Below are 18,277 nucleotides of genomic sequence, written 5' to 3' on the forward strand. Positions count from 1 at the left end.
TTTTTTGTTTTTCTTGTTCAGGGACAAGGGGGGACCAAGAGAACACTATAGAGAATATTATCCTTGTGTTTACACAAATTCGAAATATAAGGAAGACGATTTTACCGACTCCGATGCCGTTGCCCGTTGCTTGTTTTGAAGACGTATGAATCCTTTTCCACAGATACTCAGCTAGCAGCAGGCGTGCTTATACCCGAGGGTTCCCAGTTCATCATGCATTCCAGAGACAACATAATCGCTCAAAGCCAGCATGATAAAGCCGCGATCTCTACCTACTATGTTTGATAAGCCCTGTTGTTCCAGTTCCTGTTGATCTGCTCCACCAACATGAAGCTCTACAACACTCCCATGAAGTGCCCACAAATATTCATCATTAATTCCTTTGTTAATTTCTAAACCAACCAATTTTAACCCTGTCATATGCAAATATTTCAAAACAATATCGTTTTTTTAAATAAATGTTAAGAAATATCCATTTCAGATCTCTTTGTTTTATTATAGTGACTTTTAAAGTCAACACCTTGATTTTGACCTCATATTAGTAATATTTATATCATGTTCCCCCTCTAAATTTAACAGTTTTCTGTATCACCCCTTTCTACTATTTTTTTGCTGTGGACTTACACTCACATAAAGTCGCACTATGCCGATTTAGCGCGAAATTCAAACCAAACATATAACTATATTATAACTCTCTTTAGTCTTTTATTTTAACCAAAAAGAATTTGGATTTTGGAAACTCATAATTTTCACTCTATTTTCCTTAGGTCATCCTTAATGCATCACCTCCGGGGATGCAATTTAGTTTCAGGGGTGAGCAATTTAGTTTCAGGAGTGAGCAATTTAGTTCCAGGGGTGAGCAATTTAGTTTCATGGGTGAGCAATTTAGTTTCAGGAGTGAGCAATTTAGTTTCAGGGGTGAGCAATTTAGTTTCAGGGGTGAGCAATTTAGTTTCAGGGGTGAGCAATTTAGTTTCAGGAGTGAGCAATTTAGTTTCAGAGGAACAATTTAGTTTCAGGGGTGAGCAATTTAGTTCCAGGGGTGAGCAATTTAGTTTCAGGGGTGAGCAATTTAGTTTCAGGAGTGAGCAATTTAGTTTCAGGAGTGAGCAATTTAGTTCCAGGGGTGAGCAATTTAGTTTCAGGGGGTGAGCAATTTAGTTTCAGGAGTGAGCAATTTAGTTTCAGGAGTGAGCAATTTAGTTTCAAGAGTGAGCAATTTAGTTTCAGAGGAACAATTTAGTTTCAGGGGTGAGCAATTTAGTTTCAGGGGTGAGCAATTTAGTTTCAGGGGTGAGCAATTTAGTTTCAGGAGTGAGCAATTTAGTTTCAGAGGAACAATTTAGTTTCAGGGGTGAGCAATTTAGTTTCAGGGTTAAGCAATTTAGTTTCAGGGGTGAGTAGTTTAGTTTCAGGGGTAAGCAATTTTCCAGGGGTGAGCGGTCGCTCCAAGGCTCACCCCTGTTTCTAATCAATATTGTAGACCATTTTCTGTGGAAACATGAAGGAAATATTCCGGAGAAATCAGATAAACCTCCACGCTCCTCTTTTGATTGGGAAGTAATACGATATTAATTTAAATTCGTATCATTCATTATAACAACAAAAAATATTAGATTTTAAGAGACTGTTTACTAAATTTCAATTCAATTAAACCCAATTATAAAGTTACAAAACTCCATAAATCCTTTTTCCAGAGAACAGGGCAGAGAAAACAAAATTTGGTAATTTCCTAGCCGCGGCACTCGACCCCCTAGCCTGTCCTAGCCGCGGCGCTTGGCCCTCTAAACGCAACGCTTGGCCCCCTAGCCCCAAAAAGTGTCTTAACCTAACCTAACCCTAAATTTATACGAATTATGTTGAAAATTGTTGAAATTGAAGGCCCGTCCTGGCCGCAGCGCTCGGCCCCATAGCCTGTCCTAGCCACAGCGCTCGGCCCAGAAATTGTCTTAACCCAACCTAAACCTAAAATAATACAAAATAACTTAAAATTAATGGTCATGTGCAAAATTGATAGAAGGTCTATAAGTAGTGAATTTGAACCATAAAACTTATTTGTTAACAAGTTCAGTTTCAGTAACTTTTATACATGTCCAACAATTCTCATATCATGCTTATCCTCCTCCTCATTTTTAAATTTGTTAATGACATTTCGAAAGCCTCCCTATTTGTTCAGGGGCTCACTAATTAGAGTCTAGGAAGAAATCATCATCATTGGAGATTCCAAACTTCTCATGGGATGGGGTCTCTGATGAAAAGCTTGGACTTTCCAAAGAAAAGCATGGTCGCCCCAAAGAAAATTGCTTTAAAGGATTTTCTTGGAAATCGGGCCAATTGCCATCTTTGCACGGATGCATAATATTTGAAAAGATTGAGGTCTCTAATGATATCCTAGGGGTCTCCGTTGAGATGGATATGGGGATCTCCGAAGAAAGAGGGTCTCAGCATTTCAATGATGATGATTTTTGGTCTTAATTTTCGCTTCAACTCAAACTGTGAAGCAAAAAAATATATTCAAATCGACATTCTATGGTTTTACTAGTTTTATATGCGTATGCATTATTTAAATGATTCGTTAGACATTTTCTAGCTGGGACTTCCTCGGCTGGGAAATCGCAGCTAAATCCCAGCTAGAAAATGTTTAATGAATCGAATAAAGAATTCGCAATACAAAAAACTATTTTCATAGTTACCTACGGTGGTAGGCGATTATGTTTTAGTCGTTAACAAGCTTTCTTCGAATTACAAGTTTACAAGCAATTAAAGACGCTTTTTTTGATTGACAACTTTTCTCTATTTCCATGTTTTTGATGTATCCATGCTGTTCAAAAGCTTGATATAAATCAAAATTAAAATATAAGGTCGTCTTCATTATATTGATAAAATCGCCTACCACTGTAGCTGATTTTTTTTGCAATACTTTTTAATCATGAGTTAGTTTCTTTAGTACACTGTAACTCCTGTGACACCTTCGGTCCAGTATGACACTTACTTTTCAAGGGGCGTGTCCAATTAACAACGGTACCCTTAAATTCCTAAATTGATCAAGAATGTAGAAGATAGTGTTTTTTTTTCTGGATTTAGAAGTGTTAAATTCCAATGAGCCCAAACTACTCTTACTGAAGAGTTTCACCCCCCCCCAAAAAAAATTCTTAACAATTTTATTTTGAAATTATAAAATTCAATAATCTTTAAAGGGACTGTAAACGTAAATTCGAGTGACATTCCATTTACAGAGTGAATCCCCGATTCACAATGGTACCTTTGTCTGATCAATATTGCGGAAGATATCGTCGTTTTTCTAGGGTTAAAATGGATTTATTTCGACAATTCCCATATGCTTTCCTGCACTAGAAATGCGCAAGTCAACTTATATTTGACAATAATCCGTTTAGGAAATTATTAAGATTGCTATCCAATTCATACTTGATCAGACACAGCTATAAAGGGTACCGTTTATAATCGGACACTGACCTCTTAGCAAGAAGGGCTACTTGAAACTACGCTTACAATCCCTTTAATTCTCATCAGAGAAATGTCATCAACTACCCTTAACACTTATTCGGCTCAGTCGTGCTCGTGCTTAAAACATAAAAATAATTTCATTTCAGGAATATAGAAGGAAAACTTCTCTGCATTAAAGTTTTTATGCATCTTCCTGCCATAAGTTTGAAATAATACAAAACAAAGTTATATTTTAGCTTTCAACAAACTTTTTTATACACAAGTCATGGATTAGGATTATCAGTTTTAAAGTTTTAAGGGAGCTCCATTCATGGGCGGCTTACGATATGGGAAGGGGGGGGGGATTGTAAAATTTCCCGCAAATAAATTTNCCCCGATATTGTTTGATTTTGTTGATTTTAAGTCAAAATCCTAACATCGTCACTGGAGGGGAAATTTTTTTTAATTCCCTTAAAAAATGTATTAAAAATTTAATTTAAATGAAAACTGAAAAAGGCGAGTGATGTACCCCCAAATTTTCCAGGGGGGGGGGGAGAAGAACATTCTACTTTCTCATTTCAAGCTGCCTCTGGTTTCATTGCAAATTTGAAATTCACAAAAAGTTTGGAGGGGGTCGCTAAAACTTTCACCAGGTTAATTGTCGAACCTTTGTTAACCCTAAATATAGTTGATAATAATATTAATGTAAAATACTCAATTTTAAATTACATTTTTATCTTTGCTAGGCGTGAAAATTTGTAGACCCCCCCCCCCCTTTGGCATATCACTGTCACTCGGATTTACGTTTACAGTCCCTTTAAAGATTATGGAATTTTATAATTTCAAAATAAAATTGGCAAGACATTTTTTTTTTTTTTGGGGGGGGGGGGGTGAAACTCTTGAGTGTAGTTTGGGCGAAGCGTGAGTTGGGGGAAATGTAATTTCAAAAGTAATCTCATTCTATTGGTTCATTTCGATAAATTTTGCCCACAAAATAAGTTCAATTGGGAAGAAATCTGTGATAAATAAAAAAGGTTTTAAACAGTTTAATACATTTATTGAGGACAGTACAATAGTACATGAACCAAAAAGGTACAAAAATATACACAAACTTTATACTTAATTATTCTCTCTCCAGGAATTAAGTATAAAAAAAAGTTTTTTTAAAGACAGAAATTGTTTTAAAACATTTAATTGATCTCAAAATTAACATGAGGGGGGAGGTGTCGAAATAAGATAAAAATACCACTTATTTGGCTTTAGAAAGGATGCAGAGAAACTTTGGTTCTTACAAAAAGCTGTTTTCTCCGCACTACTCTATAAATGGCCATTTACAGGCCTGATTGGGGGGGGTTTTAAAACCTGTATCGAATCAAAGCTTTTAACAGTGTCTGGGACTTTCAGCTCAACTTTTCAGAGGAACAAATTTTTCAAATATTTAGTTTCAAAAAATGAGAATATACTATTTGATAAATAAGCTTTTTTTTCTCAATAGAATATTTGTACTTAGAAAGTCACAAAAAGGACTAATTTATGTACAACGCACAATCACACATCATGTCCATTGTTGTACATGCACGTATGTAAGTGAAACATGTACATCAGTTTAAGCTAATGCACGTGCACACCTATATTTTGTAACAAACAAGCGACCGACACTTATATTTGATTAGTCCTTTACAGAAACTTTTCCGATGAGAGTGTCAAATCTCCGAATCGGGGTGTAGAGAGTTGTGTTGAATCTTCTAGACGGGTTAATGAGGGTCGGATTTGAGTGTCGGGGTCTTCTAATCTGGATGATGAGGGTCGGATTTGAGTGTCTGATCATGCTGAGTTACCTCCTGTAACATTTCTCTCTTCAAAAACTCTCATATCAACAGACTAGGGAGTAGAGGAGAGGATTAAAATAATAGTCAAGGTCAAAACATTTTCGCAAAAAGTGATTTCAGTGATTTCGTTTTAAATGAAAAGACACCTGACTTATTGTCAATTCAAACACAATGGCGGGAAAATTTGACAAAAATAAAAATGGCGGGAAACAGGGGAAAAAATGGCGCTGGAAAAATTACCTTCTGTAATCCGGCCTGGAGATCAGTTCTAACAATAGGTAGGCCAGGGGGCATAGATACTGGTGGAAGAGGGCCTGGAGGGGCACCTGTCACACTAACACTATGAGGGGTGTCATGAGGTGTAGTGGAATGTGCTTGTTGAACCTAAAAAATAAAATTTTAATGAAATATTCCTTTCTGTAATTGTTATTTTAAAAATTGTACTGTACCGGCGGTAGGCTTGTGTAGTATCCTGATCCATTCATACCCTCAGGTAGTGTACTTGTGGTCGTGAAGTATTCCTAAAATATTTATTCTAAAAGGGACTGTAAAGGTAAAAATTAGTGAATCTGTTGTTATAATCAGATGACCTTTCATTTAAAGAGTGGTAACTGGTATGCTTAATTCACAATGGTACACTTAAAAGCTTTGAATATTATTATTGTGAATTCTCTATTAAGTGACTTATGCATGTCTGCTTTAGAAATAATGGAGGAAATTATCAAAATCAAACATTTTATGGGCCAGAAAACGACGATATTTTCCTTTTGATATTCCCCTCCTTAAAGTAAAAATCCTCTAAAATTGCAATGAGTTCTTTTGAATTGTTTTGTCTACAACAACTTTAGGATACATTTAAGACATAATTGCGAGAGAATGAAGCTTGGACGGGTTATAACTTATAGCAGTATCAAGAAGAAAACCATTTGCGAACAGAAAAGAAAAAAGATGATATTTTTTTTTGGTTTATAAGTCCAATTTATAGTTCCGCATTTGAATATAATAAAATTGTTTTCGTAAAATAACATAATTCACCTTGTTAATACAGTTACGGAGGGTATCAGGGATTCGACCAACGATAGCGCGCCGGACCTGAAAACAAAACAATTTTAATGTAAAATATAATATTTCTACTTTACATCTATCCTGCACTTAAACACCACAAACTTTACAACGTAACTCATGGTAACCAGCAACGATTTTCAATTTTTCTAATAAGAGATAGCACACACTGTGTATGTAGTATCTCACAGTCAGATTTTACAAAAGAACGCTACCCTTAATATATAATGTAGTTTTTTCTCTCGAACTGCTGCTTTACCAATACTTAAATATAAACTTACCAGCAATCCAGACATGAAAAAACGAAAATAAATGTATCTGTTAAAATTAAATCTCGAACTTATAGATTTATAATTGTATTTACATAGAAAATGTCGTAAGAAAGTTTTGTGTTAAATTCATATTAACAATAAACTATAATGATACGTAAATAAATATCTAGATTTAAAAAAAAAAAAAATTTCTTCAAAAATTGTCTCGAGATCGATAAATTCTCTGATCTCTCATCAGGTTTGAAAACGAAGTAATTTTCAATCTTTTGCATCTTTTGCTCAACCACTCTTGTAAATTTATTTTCGTCTATTTCACTTTTCCACTTCAGCGAATAACACCTTTAAAAAAGGGGGGGGGGGTGATTAAAAAAAATATGCACCCAAAGTAAAAACCAGTCAATCAAGATTTAAACGATCCATGATAATTTTGAACAAAAAATAAGAAATATTTAAGAAAATAATAATACCTCGCTTGCCGCCATCTCCCGTAGTTCTATGGCCGCCGCTTCACTGTAGAATGCGGCATGAGGGGTCACTAAAAATCAAACAATCAATGACTTTTTGAAAAAAAAAATATATTTTGTTTTTTGGCCCATTTTTTCATCAAGTTTCATAAAGATCTTTTATATTCCCGTTTAGTGGAATAAAAAACCGTCAAGTCTAAAATCCCAAATTGTTTGAGTAAAAAAATATAGTCGTCCATAATTAAGGAAACATTATCTTTTATGCCAAATCTGTCGAAAATATACAAAAACAAACCAAAAAAGAACGTGGTTTAATGATCGTTATTAAACAATTTTTTTAAAAAAAAATATTGCAAAGATGTTTAAGAGCAAACTTATGGTTTAAAAAAACGAACCAAAACGACAAACAGTTATAATTCAATGTAACGAACTTTCTTCTTGAATCTACTGTCAATTGTGCTGAGTGAAAATCGTAATTCAAGTAATTCATTGATGATGAAACTTACCAATAAGATTGGGAGCATCTTTCAGTGGTGAAGCTCCTAAAAATATATTTCCATTAATGTCAAGCAAATAAAGCTAAATTTTGATGAAAAGATTATTCGTTGATTAAGCTTTTTAACTTTCCATTTTGATCGCGCTTACCTGAGAATATGTTGTAAGGCTCATGTTCGTGCACATCAATAGCTGCTGCGCGAATTCTGTTGTCCTTCAGCGCGGAACCAAGCGCAGACTCTTCCACTAAACCTCCGCGAGCAGTATTTACGAGGAAAGCTCCTGAAAAAAAGTTTATTTTTACAATTTTCAAATTTTGTTGAATTTTCGTTAATTAAATGAAACATTTTACATTCAAGTCTTATTCTCCCCCCCCTCTCGGTACAAAAAAAAATCGGATTTATTTCTTGTTAATATATACCCCTGGGTTGAACTCTATACCTGGTCTCATTTGTTTGATTGTATACTCGTTAATAAGATGATGATTATGTTCGTTCAAGGAGCAGTGCAGAGATACACAATCACTTTTAAACAACAAATCCTAAGAAATAGTTAAGTAGGTCAGAAATATGTATTTTCATAAAAAATCCCCCCCCCCTTCCTCTTTGAAAATAATCCCCCCCCATGTTAGGTTTGTGCGAATTGGAGAAAATCAACGAATTTTAAGGTTAGTATTGATTAGGATGAAGAGACAATTTACAATTTTCCCCAGGGAATCATTCCCATTGAAATCATTGAAAAGTTATACCGCTGCTGTCAGTTCCCTGCTTACACCAGCTTTAACTTTAAGACAGAAAAAGACTAAAATCTACATCAGGAATATCCCTCTTTAAATGTAGGGTCAAGTGAAATTACGTCACAGTCCCTTTAATCATTTGTTAGCCGCGAGAAAAATGTTTACCTGTAGTGTGTAAACTCGTTCAAGGCCCAGGGACTTCTCGATACCGTCGGAGAGGTAGGGGTCGTAGAAAATTACGTTGAACCCGAAGGCCTTGGCACGAAGCGCCACAGCTGAACCAATCCGTCCTGAATATCAACTTGTTAAAATCAATATAAAAAAAGACAAAAATAGATATAAAAATAGTGATATATAATGTTGACATTTTATAATACTTTTTTTGACGTCGAAATGTGNGGTAATAGGTAATAGGTTAATGCAATAGAGGAATGAATGAATTCATTGCAATGTACGAATTTACAAAAGTAAACTTAAAATGTAATTCTACTGATTGTGTATACATTAGATATGATTTAAGTAACTGACTTCTCTATTGACGTCATCAGAGTTTAGAGTATCCTTTATAAATACGTCAGAAAACCGCAATATATTTAAATATATTTCAATATTAAAGGGAGTGTCCAATTTACAACTGATCCCTTAACAGCTTTGTCTGATTGATGAACTATGAATTACATACCATTCTTAATAATTTGCAGAACTGATTATTTTTATTTGTGGCTTAAGTGACTAAATTTCTACTACAGAAATACATGAAGGAATAATCAGAATTAAACACTTGTGAACCTAGAAAAACGACAATATCTCATTATTATAAATCAGATAAAGGGGATACTGTTGTGAATCGGGCATTGTCCTCTTTAATTGGAGGCTCAATTGAAATTACACAGTCACTTTAAACCGACAAAAATCCACGTAAATAATGATAAAATGAATGAATATGACAAATCAGTAAAGGAACTAGAAACCGTCAAGCTTAACCCTCTCCCAACTTTGATATGAGTCAGATACGAAGTTAGATTAGTTACTAGAACATAAAAAGGAAACTAAATAGAAAGAAAGTAATAAGGAAAGATGATTTTGTTAATTAGTAAAAATTAGTTACTCAAGGAAATGAAGATAAGATGAATAAAACATATAGGAAGAATGAAAAAAAGGACACCAGTAAATTCACAAGGAAAAAATTTTAATCATATTTTTTAAGAGTGTCTCAAAACCCAAAGGAACCAAAAGTTTGTAATTTTAAGTCCCATTTTCAGTTTCCCTTCAAAGCTTTGAAAAACTAGGATCATCCCCATTGATATTCAAATACTAAAAATATCATGATATCTAAATAAACAGTAATTTGGCTTGCCTAACTGTGTGTCTGTATATCTGTTAGATAGGTTAGCGGACCCGACCCTCTTGTTTAAGGCGGGTCGAAATTAGTTAAGTTCTTCTTAGGATATTTACCATTTAAAAAAGAAAAATTACTGATTTAAATTTGAATATGCATGAAGACAAAATCACTGAAGTTAAAGTAAAATAAAGAAGCTAAAATTATTAGAGGGAAGAGTGGCGTGAAGCTCCCCGGATACCTAGTTCCGTGTATTTGTGTTGAGATTGAATTCATGATATATTATATATTATATAAGAAGTAAGAACTCCTCAAGTAATCAAGAACCCAATCTAACTCAGACCAAACTAACTTTAAACACAGATATTCAATTCTAACATGACATCTACTAGAAGGGGGGCCAGCAAGGGGAGTGTGCTATGCGTGGCTATTCCAAAATTCATTTTTTTTCAGTTTCAATTTATGATTCAACTTACCAAAATAACAAAAATCATTTTCTTTCGTTTCTAAAACATTTGATTTAATTGATTTAATTTATCAAAATAACAATACAAATTTTCTTCTTCTTTCGTTTCTAAAACATTAATGATTTAATTTACCCATATAACAAAAAATCTATTTTTTCTTCAGTTTATATTCACTTTACCAAAACAACAAAAAACGTTCTTGTTTTGTCTTTAAGCTACATCTTCATAATTGTTTGAGTTTTGTGGTCACTTGTCAGATAATAGTACTATTCCGATATAAATAAACCCTTCAAAGGATTTGGATATCAATAATTAACAATATGCCATCTTTAAGTTTGGGAGACACATTCAGCCAATGAGCCAGTCTACACACTTGAGGATATTTAGATTTTATTTAAAATTTGACTTTAAAATTCATTTTGAATAAATTCCTCCTGAAGTTCCAAATTATTTAAACGAGTATTGAAGACAATAAGAAAAATAAGTTCATGGTGCGATCTCTTTTTAGTTTTGCAATAATAAATAAATATAAATATGGTTGGGATAGGGATTAGCTACTTTACATAATTCAATTCAATATTAAACTAATTTGGTAGATACTAGACAACAAATAGCCAAGTTAACTTAATTACATATATATCAAGATCGGTTAACTTAAAATTTAAGATTTTTAGTTTCAATTTTAATTAAATCTTTGAATTTAAGAAAAATCTTGAAAAATTGAGATTACAAAGAAAATGTTCTCTTATATCTTTTTTCCTTTCTCTTGATTTCGTTAGAAATCATTTTAACATTATTAAAATTAGAATTCATCCAAAAATCGATAAACTCTGAATTTCCTCGAAAGTAAGATGGCTGAAAACCAGCTAAAAAAATACGAGAAGAGGGGGGGGCTGAGGCAAAACTGACAGCGGTAGTTTTATCATTTAAAATCGACCAGTTTAAGAACTATTTCAATTCTATGATAAATGACTTTAAAAATAGCGCTTTTCAAAGCGATTGTAGGCGTAATTTCAAGTGACCCTTTTCATATCGGTGCCATTTACGCCCTTTACTGGCTACCAAGGAAAAAACTATCGCCGATTTTCCACGTAAAGAAGTGTTGATTTCTGTAATATACGTTTTAAATCCTCTGTGCATATCCGTAAGTTAACAAGAAACCACAAATAGAAAAATCTATTTTTATATAAAAAAAGAGGATTTCATTTCGTCTTTAACAAGAGAGTCACTTAAATTGCGCAGACAGCTTGTTCAGTGAAAACTGTTTGGTTTAAAGTAAACTGACCTAGTCCAACTATTCCGAGTGTTTGGTTTAAAGTAAACTGACCTAGTCCAACTATTCCGAGCGTATCTCCGCGAATCCTCGCGCACCCAAATGCCGCGTCTTTTAGTTGCTCTGGTCCAGTTATCTTCTTCCCTTCTTTCACCATGTTAGCGAGCCAGTAGGTCCGACGATATAAGTTCAGGATCAGACACAAGGTTGTGTCTGCAACCTAGAAAAAACAAATAGTTCTAGTAATTTGCTGGATTCTCTCTGGCCCCTGATCGTTCGTAAAACTTCATAGCCCCCTTCAAGCATGTCATACAAATACAAAAAGATGTCACATCAATACAAAAAAGATAACTTTTCTTATAGTTTTTGATTTTTTTTTCAAACCTTTTTTTTGTATAAATATATATGATAATGACTGGAATCAAGGTGCTCAGTTCAGAAATCTTAATGTTGGTTCAATGTAGCTGAAGTATCCTTCAATTGCTGATTTTGAGGTTGCACAAAAGGGGATCAAGTAGCCCCCCTCTTCCTCCATCAGCGAGAAATGAAAATATGTAAAATAATTTTAATTTAAAGAAATCGTGTTTGACTCACCTCCTCTACACCATATCCTGGTACATTACACACAGCAATACCCATCTCACCGGCAGACTAGATATAATCAATCAATCAATCAATCAATCAATCAACCAACCAATGAATCGAACCTTCGTAAATTCATCCAAAATATTTTTTAATAAACCAAATACGCAAACATAAAAAAGTTCTTAAATATCATAAAATCTCTCATTAATTCAATTAAATACATTTAGTTCTGACTATTATTATTATTTGTAAAAGACAACCCATCATTCGATAATCAATAATAATTATATTTATTATTATTTTAAACAATCGGTCAAAATTTTAAATTTTTTTTCTTTGCAATTTTAAATGAAAAATGAATAAAACTTCAATTGAATATCATACATTCATAATATGCAATGATGCAAACTTTTACAAAATACAGTAAAACGTTAGAAACAATTCATTAACACATAAATAAAGTCCAAGCCCCGATTATTTAACAATAATCCTACCTTAACATCAATATTGTCGAACCCACTTCCAATTCGGACAACAATCCGTAGTGCTCGGAATTTCTCCAAATCCTCCTAGGATTTATTGATTGGGTTAACTTTAAAGTTAATATTTAAAGGGAGTGTTCGCGAAAAATGAAAGGGGGTATAGGCTTAATGCGATAAAAAAGCGCTTTTGATTGCACCTAATCTTACTTCTATCTGTTGCGTCTATAAGGAGAAACTTGTTAAAGACGTCTCACACCGAATAACTTAGCGCCCATACAAATTCAGAAAATTGCAACATACGACTTAGACCGTAAAAAATCCATATAATTTCAAACAAATCATTCAGATATTACAAACTATAGTCATCGATTATCTTTCGCCACATTTCTATATTGTTTATAAATTATAATATTTTATTTTTTTAGAAAACGTTTCAACGGATTTCGAAAAATGTGAGTGGTCCGCGGCATTCTTAGATAGTTGTGCAAGCGCCAAGAGAAATAATCAAATTATAATTTCTGAATGATTTGTTTGAAATTAGATTGATTTTTTTACGGTCTAAGTCGTATGTTGCAATTTTCTGAATTTGCATGGACGGTAAGTTATTCGGTATGAGACGTCTTTAACAAGTTTCTCCTTATAGACGCAACAGATAGAAGTAAGATTAGTAGCGATCAAAAGCGGTTTTTTATCGAATTAAGCCTATACCCCCTTTCATTTTTCGCGAACACTCCCTTTAATACAAAAAAGTTATTTTACAAAAATATATGAAGGACGAGTAATAATTTTTTAAAATTATTTAATTGTTTTTATATGAAGTACCTTGTTTAGCTGTATTGTGTGCCACATTAGCGCCCCAACTGCTTCATTCAAAACCTAGATATTATTAAACATGCATTTCTTTTTATTTTTTGGTTTCTTTTTTTTTATCGAATATTCAGCCCTAATAGGTTTAAGTTAAACGCCTCCACTTGGAATTAAGTGTTCTTAGACCCTTACATTACGTTGCAGCATTAATTTCATTATCATTATTGTTATTTCTTACAAAAATATTCATATAAATTCATAAAGATTAATATAATGTTAAAAACTGGTGCAAAAATTCTACAAACTTATTAAGTCGGCGGGTTTTTTTTTAATAGAAAACATAGAATTATTGGTTCCAATTACCAAATAAAATAATAATTTGTCACGTTTTTCCGAATCTCTAATATTACCTTTTCGTGGATTTCTGTTGTTGTCTGAGCGTCACAGAAGGCGACAGTAGCGACATCCTTGAGTATGGGCATCTCGACAGAACAGTCACGACCATCAAGTAGGGCGACCAAGGGTCGGGAATGCATTGGTCCGTTAGGGATAGGTCCTCTGATAGATCCTTTAGAAAAAATAAAATAATGAGCTTTTCTTCGGAATTTATTATCGGATAAATGATTTTCAAAAAGTCTAAATTTAGCTTAATGAGAAATAAGAGAGAAATCTGTAAACTCACGTACACAGGATAAAATAATGAATATATGTGATAAAGCTACCCCCCCCCCTTAATTACAAAATTTTCAAAAAATATTACCTGAATCCATTCTGGTTCTTTTCCCTGGTTGCATCATGCTGACTTTGCGCTTATCCATAAGACTAAAAAAAAGCATTATAAAATTTTCACAAAAACGAAATAAAAATTAGGCGATCAATGAAAACTAAAACCTGGAGGAGAAAGGAGAATTGACTGGTTGAAACATCAACTGTTTGCAAACCTAAAAAAGTAAAGAAATTGTGAAAAATGTCTAAAAAACGTTCAAAGTCAAAACATATTTAAAAGAGAAAAATTTTACAGGAAAATACTGAATAAAAATCATTTGAAAAAATATTAATAATAAACCTACAAGGAAAAGCAATTAAGTGGGCGATGGTTAAATTTATTTTTCGTCGATCGCCGAAGGATTTCAAGGATGGGAAATGAACGATTTTAGAAAAAAGTAAAAAATAAAACGGGGTTAGCTCTCAAGCTATCATGGAGCAATTGAACCGTGAGCACTTCTAAAGAAATTGCAGTTTTAAAGCATATGCATTTAAAATAAATGCATAGATGCAAAAAGAAATGCATTCCAACAGACCAGCGCCAGAAAAATCATTTTCGAAAAGAATGTTTTAAATTAAAAACAAGTCGAGAAATTTTAATAAAATTTTTTCCTTTTGATTTTTTAAAAAGCAAGTTCATCAATCCCTACATGAGTAAAAGTAGGCCTCGTCAGTGGTATAACAGCTTAACAAAAATGCCTAATCTCTTATTATTTAATGGCAATTTCAAAATATTTTCCTATTTTTGGTCTAGGGCGTAAATCTCCGTACTTCAGATTTTTGTTTCGTTCTATCATTTAATAAAATTTGATAACTATGAAATACTGTGCGCAGTATAAAAGCAATACTTTGATGAGAAAATATTAAATCTACGGAACTTCGCATAAAACGCATAAAACGCATAAAGCATTGTTTTTAATCATCAAAAAAGATCTAAAATCTACCTAAGGTCAAAATTACAATTTTAAAATTCTAAAATCTACAGAATGGGAGAAAATTCCACCCCGAAAATACAAAGTTTAATATAAAATGTAAAATTCTAAAATCTACAGAATGGGAGAAAATTCCACCCCGAAAATACAAAGTTTAATATAAAATGTAAAATTCTAAAATCTACAGAATGGGAGAAAATTCCACCCCGAAAATACAAAGTTTAATATAAAATGTAAAAGCCTGAGAAAAGTTTTAGAACAAATTTATTTGAAGAAAGTTTTCTGAAAGTTTTGAACAAAGTAGTTTTAACTTGTAATACAGGGGTGAATACATCCACGACTACAGGGATACTAATTTTTAATCCTTAATTTATACAAAGCTAAATTCACGCATTTTCTAAACTAAAAGTCGAGTTTTAGCGCAAAAGTGTGATAAAAAAACTATAAAAACTATACTTCCGAAAACAAATTATTTTTCCTTAAAAATTAAAATCCATTTTTCATTTTTGGCTGGAATGCATTTATCCTTCAGGGTTTTGCTCGATCAAAACTTGTGCGAGATTTCGCTATAATTCTTTTAAATCTTTCCTAAGTTTGGGAATACAAACAAATATATACAACTTTCATATATATTTGAAAAATCCGCGAATTTTTTTTCTTTGTTTTTCAATGTTACAATGAGAACAAGTTCATAATTGAAATAGATGAGCGCGAATCGCCCTAAAAGTCTTTGTAATGCTAAGCATTTTTTAAATTAAAATTTTTTTGGGAGAAAAAGATCATTTCAGACAAAATTCTATAGCAAAATCAATTTTACTACAAAATATTTCCCAGACACCTGTAAACTGAACTATTCTGACTTAACCTTTCATTATCTTCGTTAAAAATCATGTCTTTCCATTTCTTATATATTTAAGTAATTGCTTACACCGATATCAAGTGTTTGAGGGTGAAGGGTTGGGAGGGTGGGGGAATTTCGCACAATATTATCAGTTCCCTCTAGCTCTTGTGCGCGCGAAGCTGACAGATCTCGTGATGTGTGCACGTAACCCGGGCGCACTAGTTTGCCAACTCGAAAGCGCGAAATTATGATACAAGAAAGCGCACACAGAAGAGAGAAAAAAACTGGTTTTGGGAGTTGCTTGAATGGAGAAAACGGGATCGATTATTCTATGAGATTTAGTCGTACCTTAGACGATGTTAGGGTAATCCCTCCCCTCCATTTAATGCTTGAAAACAGACAAAATATATCGAAATTATCCATCTGAGAAGTTATACGTCGGGTTTCCTGTAGATAAGAGGGGGGGGGGGATACCACCTCATCCTCTCTTTCGACCCCTCCCCTCACCCCCTCATTATTTAAATATCTAAACCTTAAACTCAGTCTCTTCATCACATCTACTACTGGTCAACAACTCAACGCACAGTGGTTTAAATCAACGGGGAAAGGTACCCAAATCACAGTGGTTAAAATTCAAGTAAAAGGCATTAAAGCATACCAGTTTTCATTTAAGTAAATAGGGAACAAAGTCCCAAGCACAGTTTAAAATAAAGTAAAAAAAGGACCAACGCACCACGGTTTAAATCAAGGAAAACAGGTAACCCGAATCAAAGCGGTTTAAAATTATGCCATAGACACGCAAAGCATAGTGGTTTAAATTTAAGCAAATAGGGACCAAGGCACAGATCAAATTAAGGTAAAAGGGACCAAAGCACAGCGGTGTAACTTTTAGCTAAAAGGACATACCTGACTTTACTAAAGAAAATGTAAAAAAAATGGTTTAAGCAGACTTAGAAATATATAATGACTAAATATGGTAAGCTCTATAAAAGGTTTATAAATCAATAAAAATAAGAAGATATTAATTTAAATAAGTTAAACATCCCACCATATAAAAAAAATAATTCTAAGCTACTGTGCTACCCTACCCACTGGAAAACAAAACTCAGCTGATTTTTTTATTTTAATCTAAATAATAATTAAAATTTTAATCAACATAAATCCTAATTCAATATCTTACCCCTACTAGTACATTTTTACAAGATACCTATATTTAGATTTATTTTCCCCCACACGTTCATATTTAATAATTGTCAGGTAAACGCCGTAATACGGTAATATGTATTAGAAGATAAGGGAAAACCCCCCCCCCCCNTTTACAAGATACCTATATTTAGATTTATTTTCCCCCACACGTTCATATTTAATAATTGTCAGGTAAACGCCGTAATACGGTAATATGTATTAGAAGATAAGGGAACACCCCCCCCCCCCGTCCTCCTTTCCTGTTTGTTTTATGCAAATAAGTCTCTTCCCCAATGACATTAGAAAGATTTTAGTTTTTTTTTTGACAGCTGACAAAAGCAAAGAATTTGATTAATTTTAGCCGAAGTGTAGGGGTATTTTATGGCCGTACGCCACAACAACAAGAGTTACAAAGTACAACCGCTCTGTGAAAAGTTTTCTCCATGTTTAGTTACAGGAAAACAAGCACGGAATAATGTTAACAAGTTTATACCACCAAGTATAAGGTGTTCAACAAAAAAGACGCAAAAAAATCTTATTTTTCGATTAAATACCGATATCTGATCGGCACATGTCTTTGGAAATTCTTAGTTTATAAAAATTAAAATGTCAGAAATATATTCAATGTTATCATAATTTCCATTTATACCATTTCAAGAGTTTTTAATTGTAAAATGAAGACTTTTGGGGAAATACATGAAACAAAACTTACTAGGTTATATTAATTAATTTTTTTTTTTAATTCTTAAAAGCACTAAACTTGAAAAAGGTTTCCTGCATTAAGGCAATACTATACTATACTATAAATCTTTTGTTTGACCCAAGTTGGGAGAAAAAATGTTGCATTGGTAATTTGAAATTAATTTAAACTTTGAAGAAGTAAATTAAACTTTCTAAAACTTTTTAATGAGAGTTCTCAAAGTTTCAAAGTTCTTCTGACTTTTTATATGAAACCAATCCAGGGATGGATATTTTTAGATATTTTATCTTTTTTTTTCAAAACCAAAATTATAATTTAATATTTATAATGTCAAAAATGACAGTCTACTGCAGAAATGAACCTTTGGTAATAATTCCATCTAAAGCCGCTTGATAGAAATCTTTATTCCAAGAATGGCTGACCGAGCGCAGGTCAACTTCCAACGTTTACCCGGGCTTGCAGACAGCCCTTTTTTTATTGACATTCAGAGCAAAGCGATCACATCGCCCTCTGACCATCACATTTTAGATGATACATATATATATATATATATATATATATATATATATACAAATAAATATTTCAGTTTTTAAACTTTA

At 33.0% G+C, this 18,277-nt stretch overlaps 1 protein-coding gene across 4 annotated transcripts in view; it reads right to left on the reverse strand.

Annotated features, from left to right (window-relative positions):
* Nucleotides 1-4,624: 4,624 nt before the first annotated feature.
* The window catches only part of LOC111708482 (C-terminal-binding protein), a 14,727-nt gene continuing 1,074 nt past the window's right edge, over nt 4,625-18,277 (reverse strand). The window contains exons 2-17 of one of the 4 annotated variants that reach the window (XM_023481871.1): nt 14,147-14,196; nt 14,016-14,077; nt 13,666-13,823; nt 13,271-13,324; nt 12,461-12,535; nt 11,976-12,032; nt 11,394-11,601; nt 8,468-8,592; nt 8,008-8,107; nt 7,717-7,848; nt 7,578-7,613; nt 7,075-7,142; nt 6,309-6,365; nt 5,723-5,794; nt 5,514-5,657; nt 4,625-5,285 (exon numbers count right to left, since the gene is read on the reverse strand). In XM_023481871.1, coding sequence (XP_023337639.1) covers nt 5,232-5,285; nt 5,514-5,657; nt 5,723-5,794; nt 6,309-6,365; nt 7,075-7,142; nt 7,578-7,613; nt 7,717-7,848; nt 8,008-8,107; nt 8,468-8,592; nt 11,394-11,601; nt 11,976-12,032; nt 12,461-12,535; nt 13,271-13,324; nt 13,666-13,823; nt 14,016-14,077; nt 14,147-14,181 — 1,437 coding nt within the window. In that variant the 5' untranslated portion in view covers nt 14,182-14,196 and the 3' untranslated portion in view covers nt 4,625-5,231. Of the gene's footprint in view, nt 5,326-5,513; nt 5,658-5,722; nt 5,795-6,308; nt 6,366-7,074; nt 7,143-7,577; nt 7,614-7,716; nt 7,849-8,007; nt 8,108-8,467; nt 8,593-11,393; nt 11,602-11,975; nt 12,033-12,460; nt 12,536-13,270; nt 13,325-13,665; nt 13,824-14,015; nt 14,078-14,146; nt 14,197-18,277 lie in introns of all 4 variants that reach the window. The other 3 variants (XM_023481870.1, XM_023481874.1, XM_023481873.1) reach the window with 3 other exon arrangements.

This window comes from Eurytemora carolleeae, unplaced genomic scaffold (assembly GCF_000591075.1).
Source record: "Eurytemora carolleeae unplaced genomic scaffold, Eaff_2.0 scaffold706, whole genome shotgun sequence".
In the NCBI taxonomy this organism is placed as follows: Eukaryota; Metazoa; Arthropoda; class Copepoda; order Calanoida; family Temoridae; genus Eurytemora; species Eurytemora carolleeae.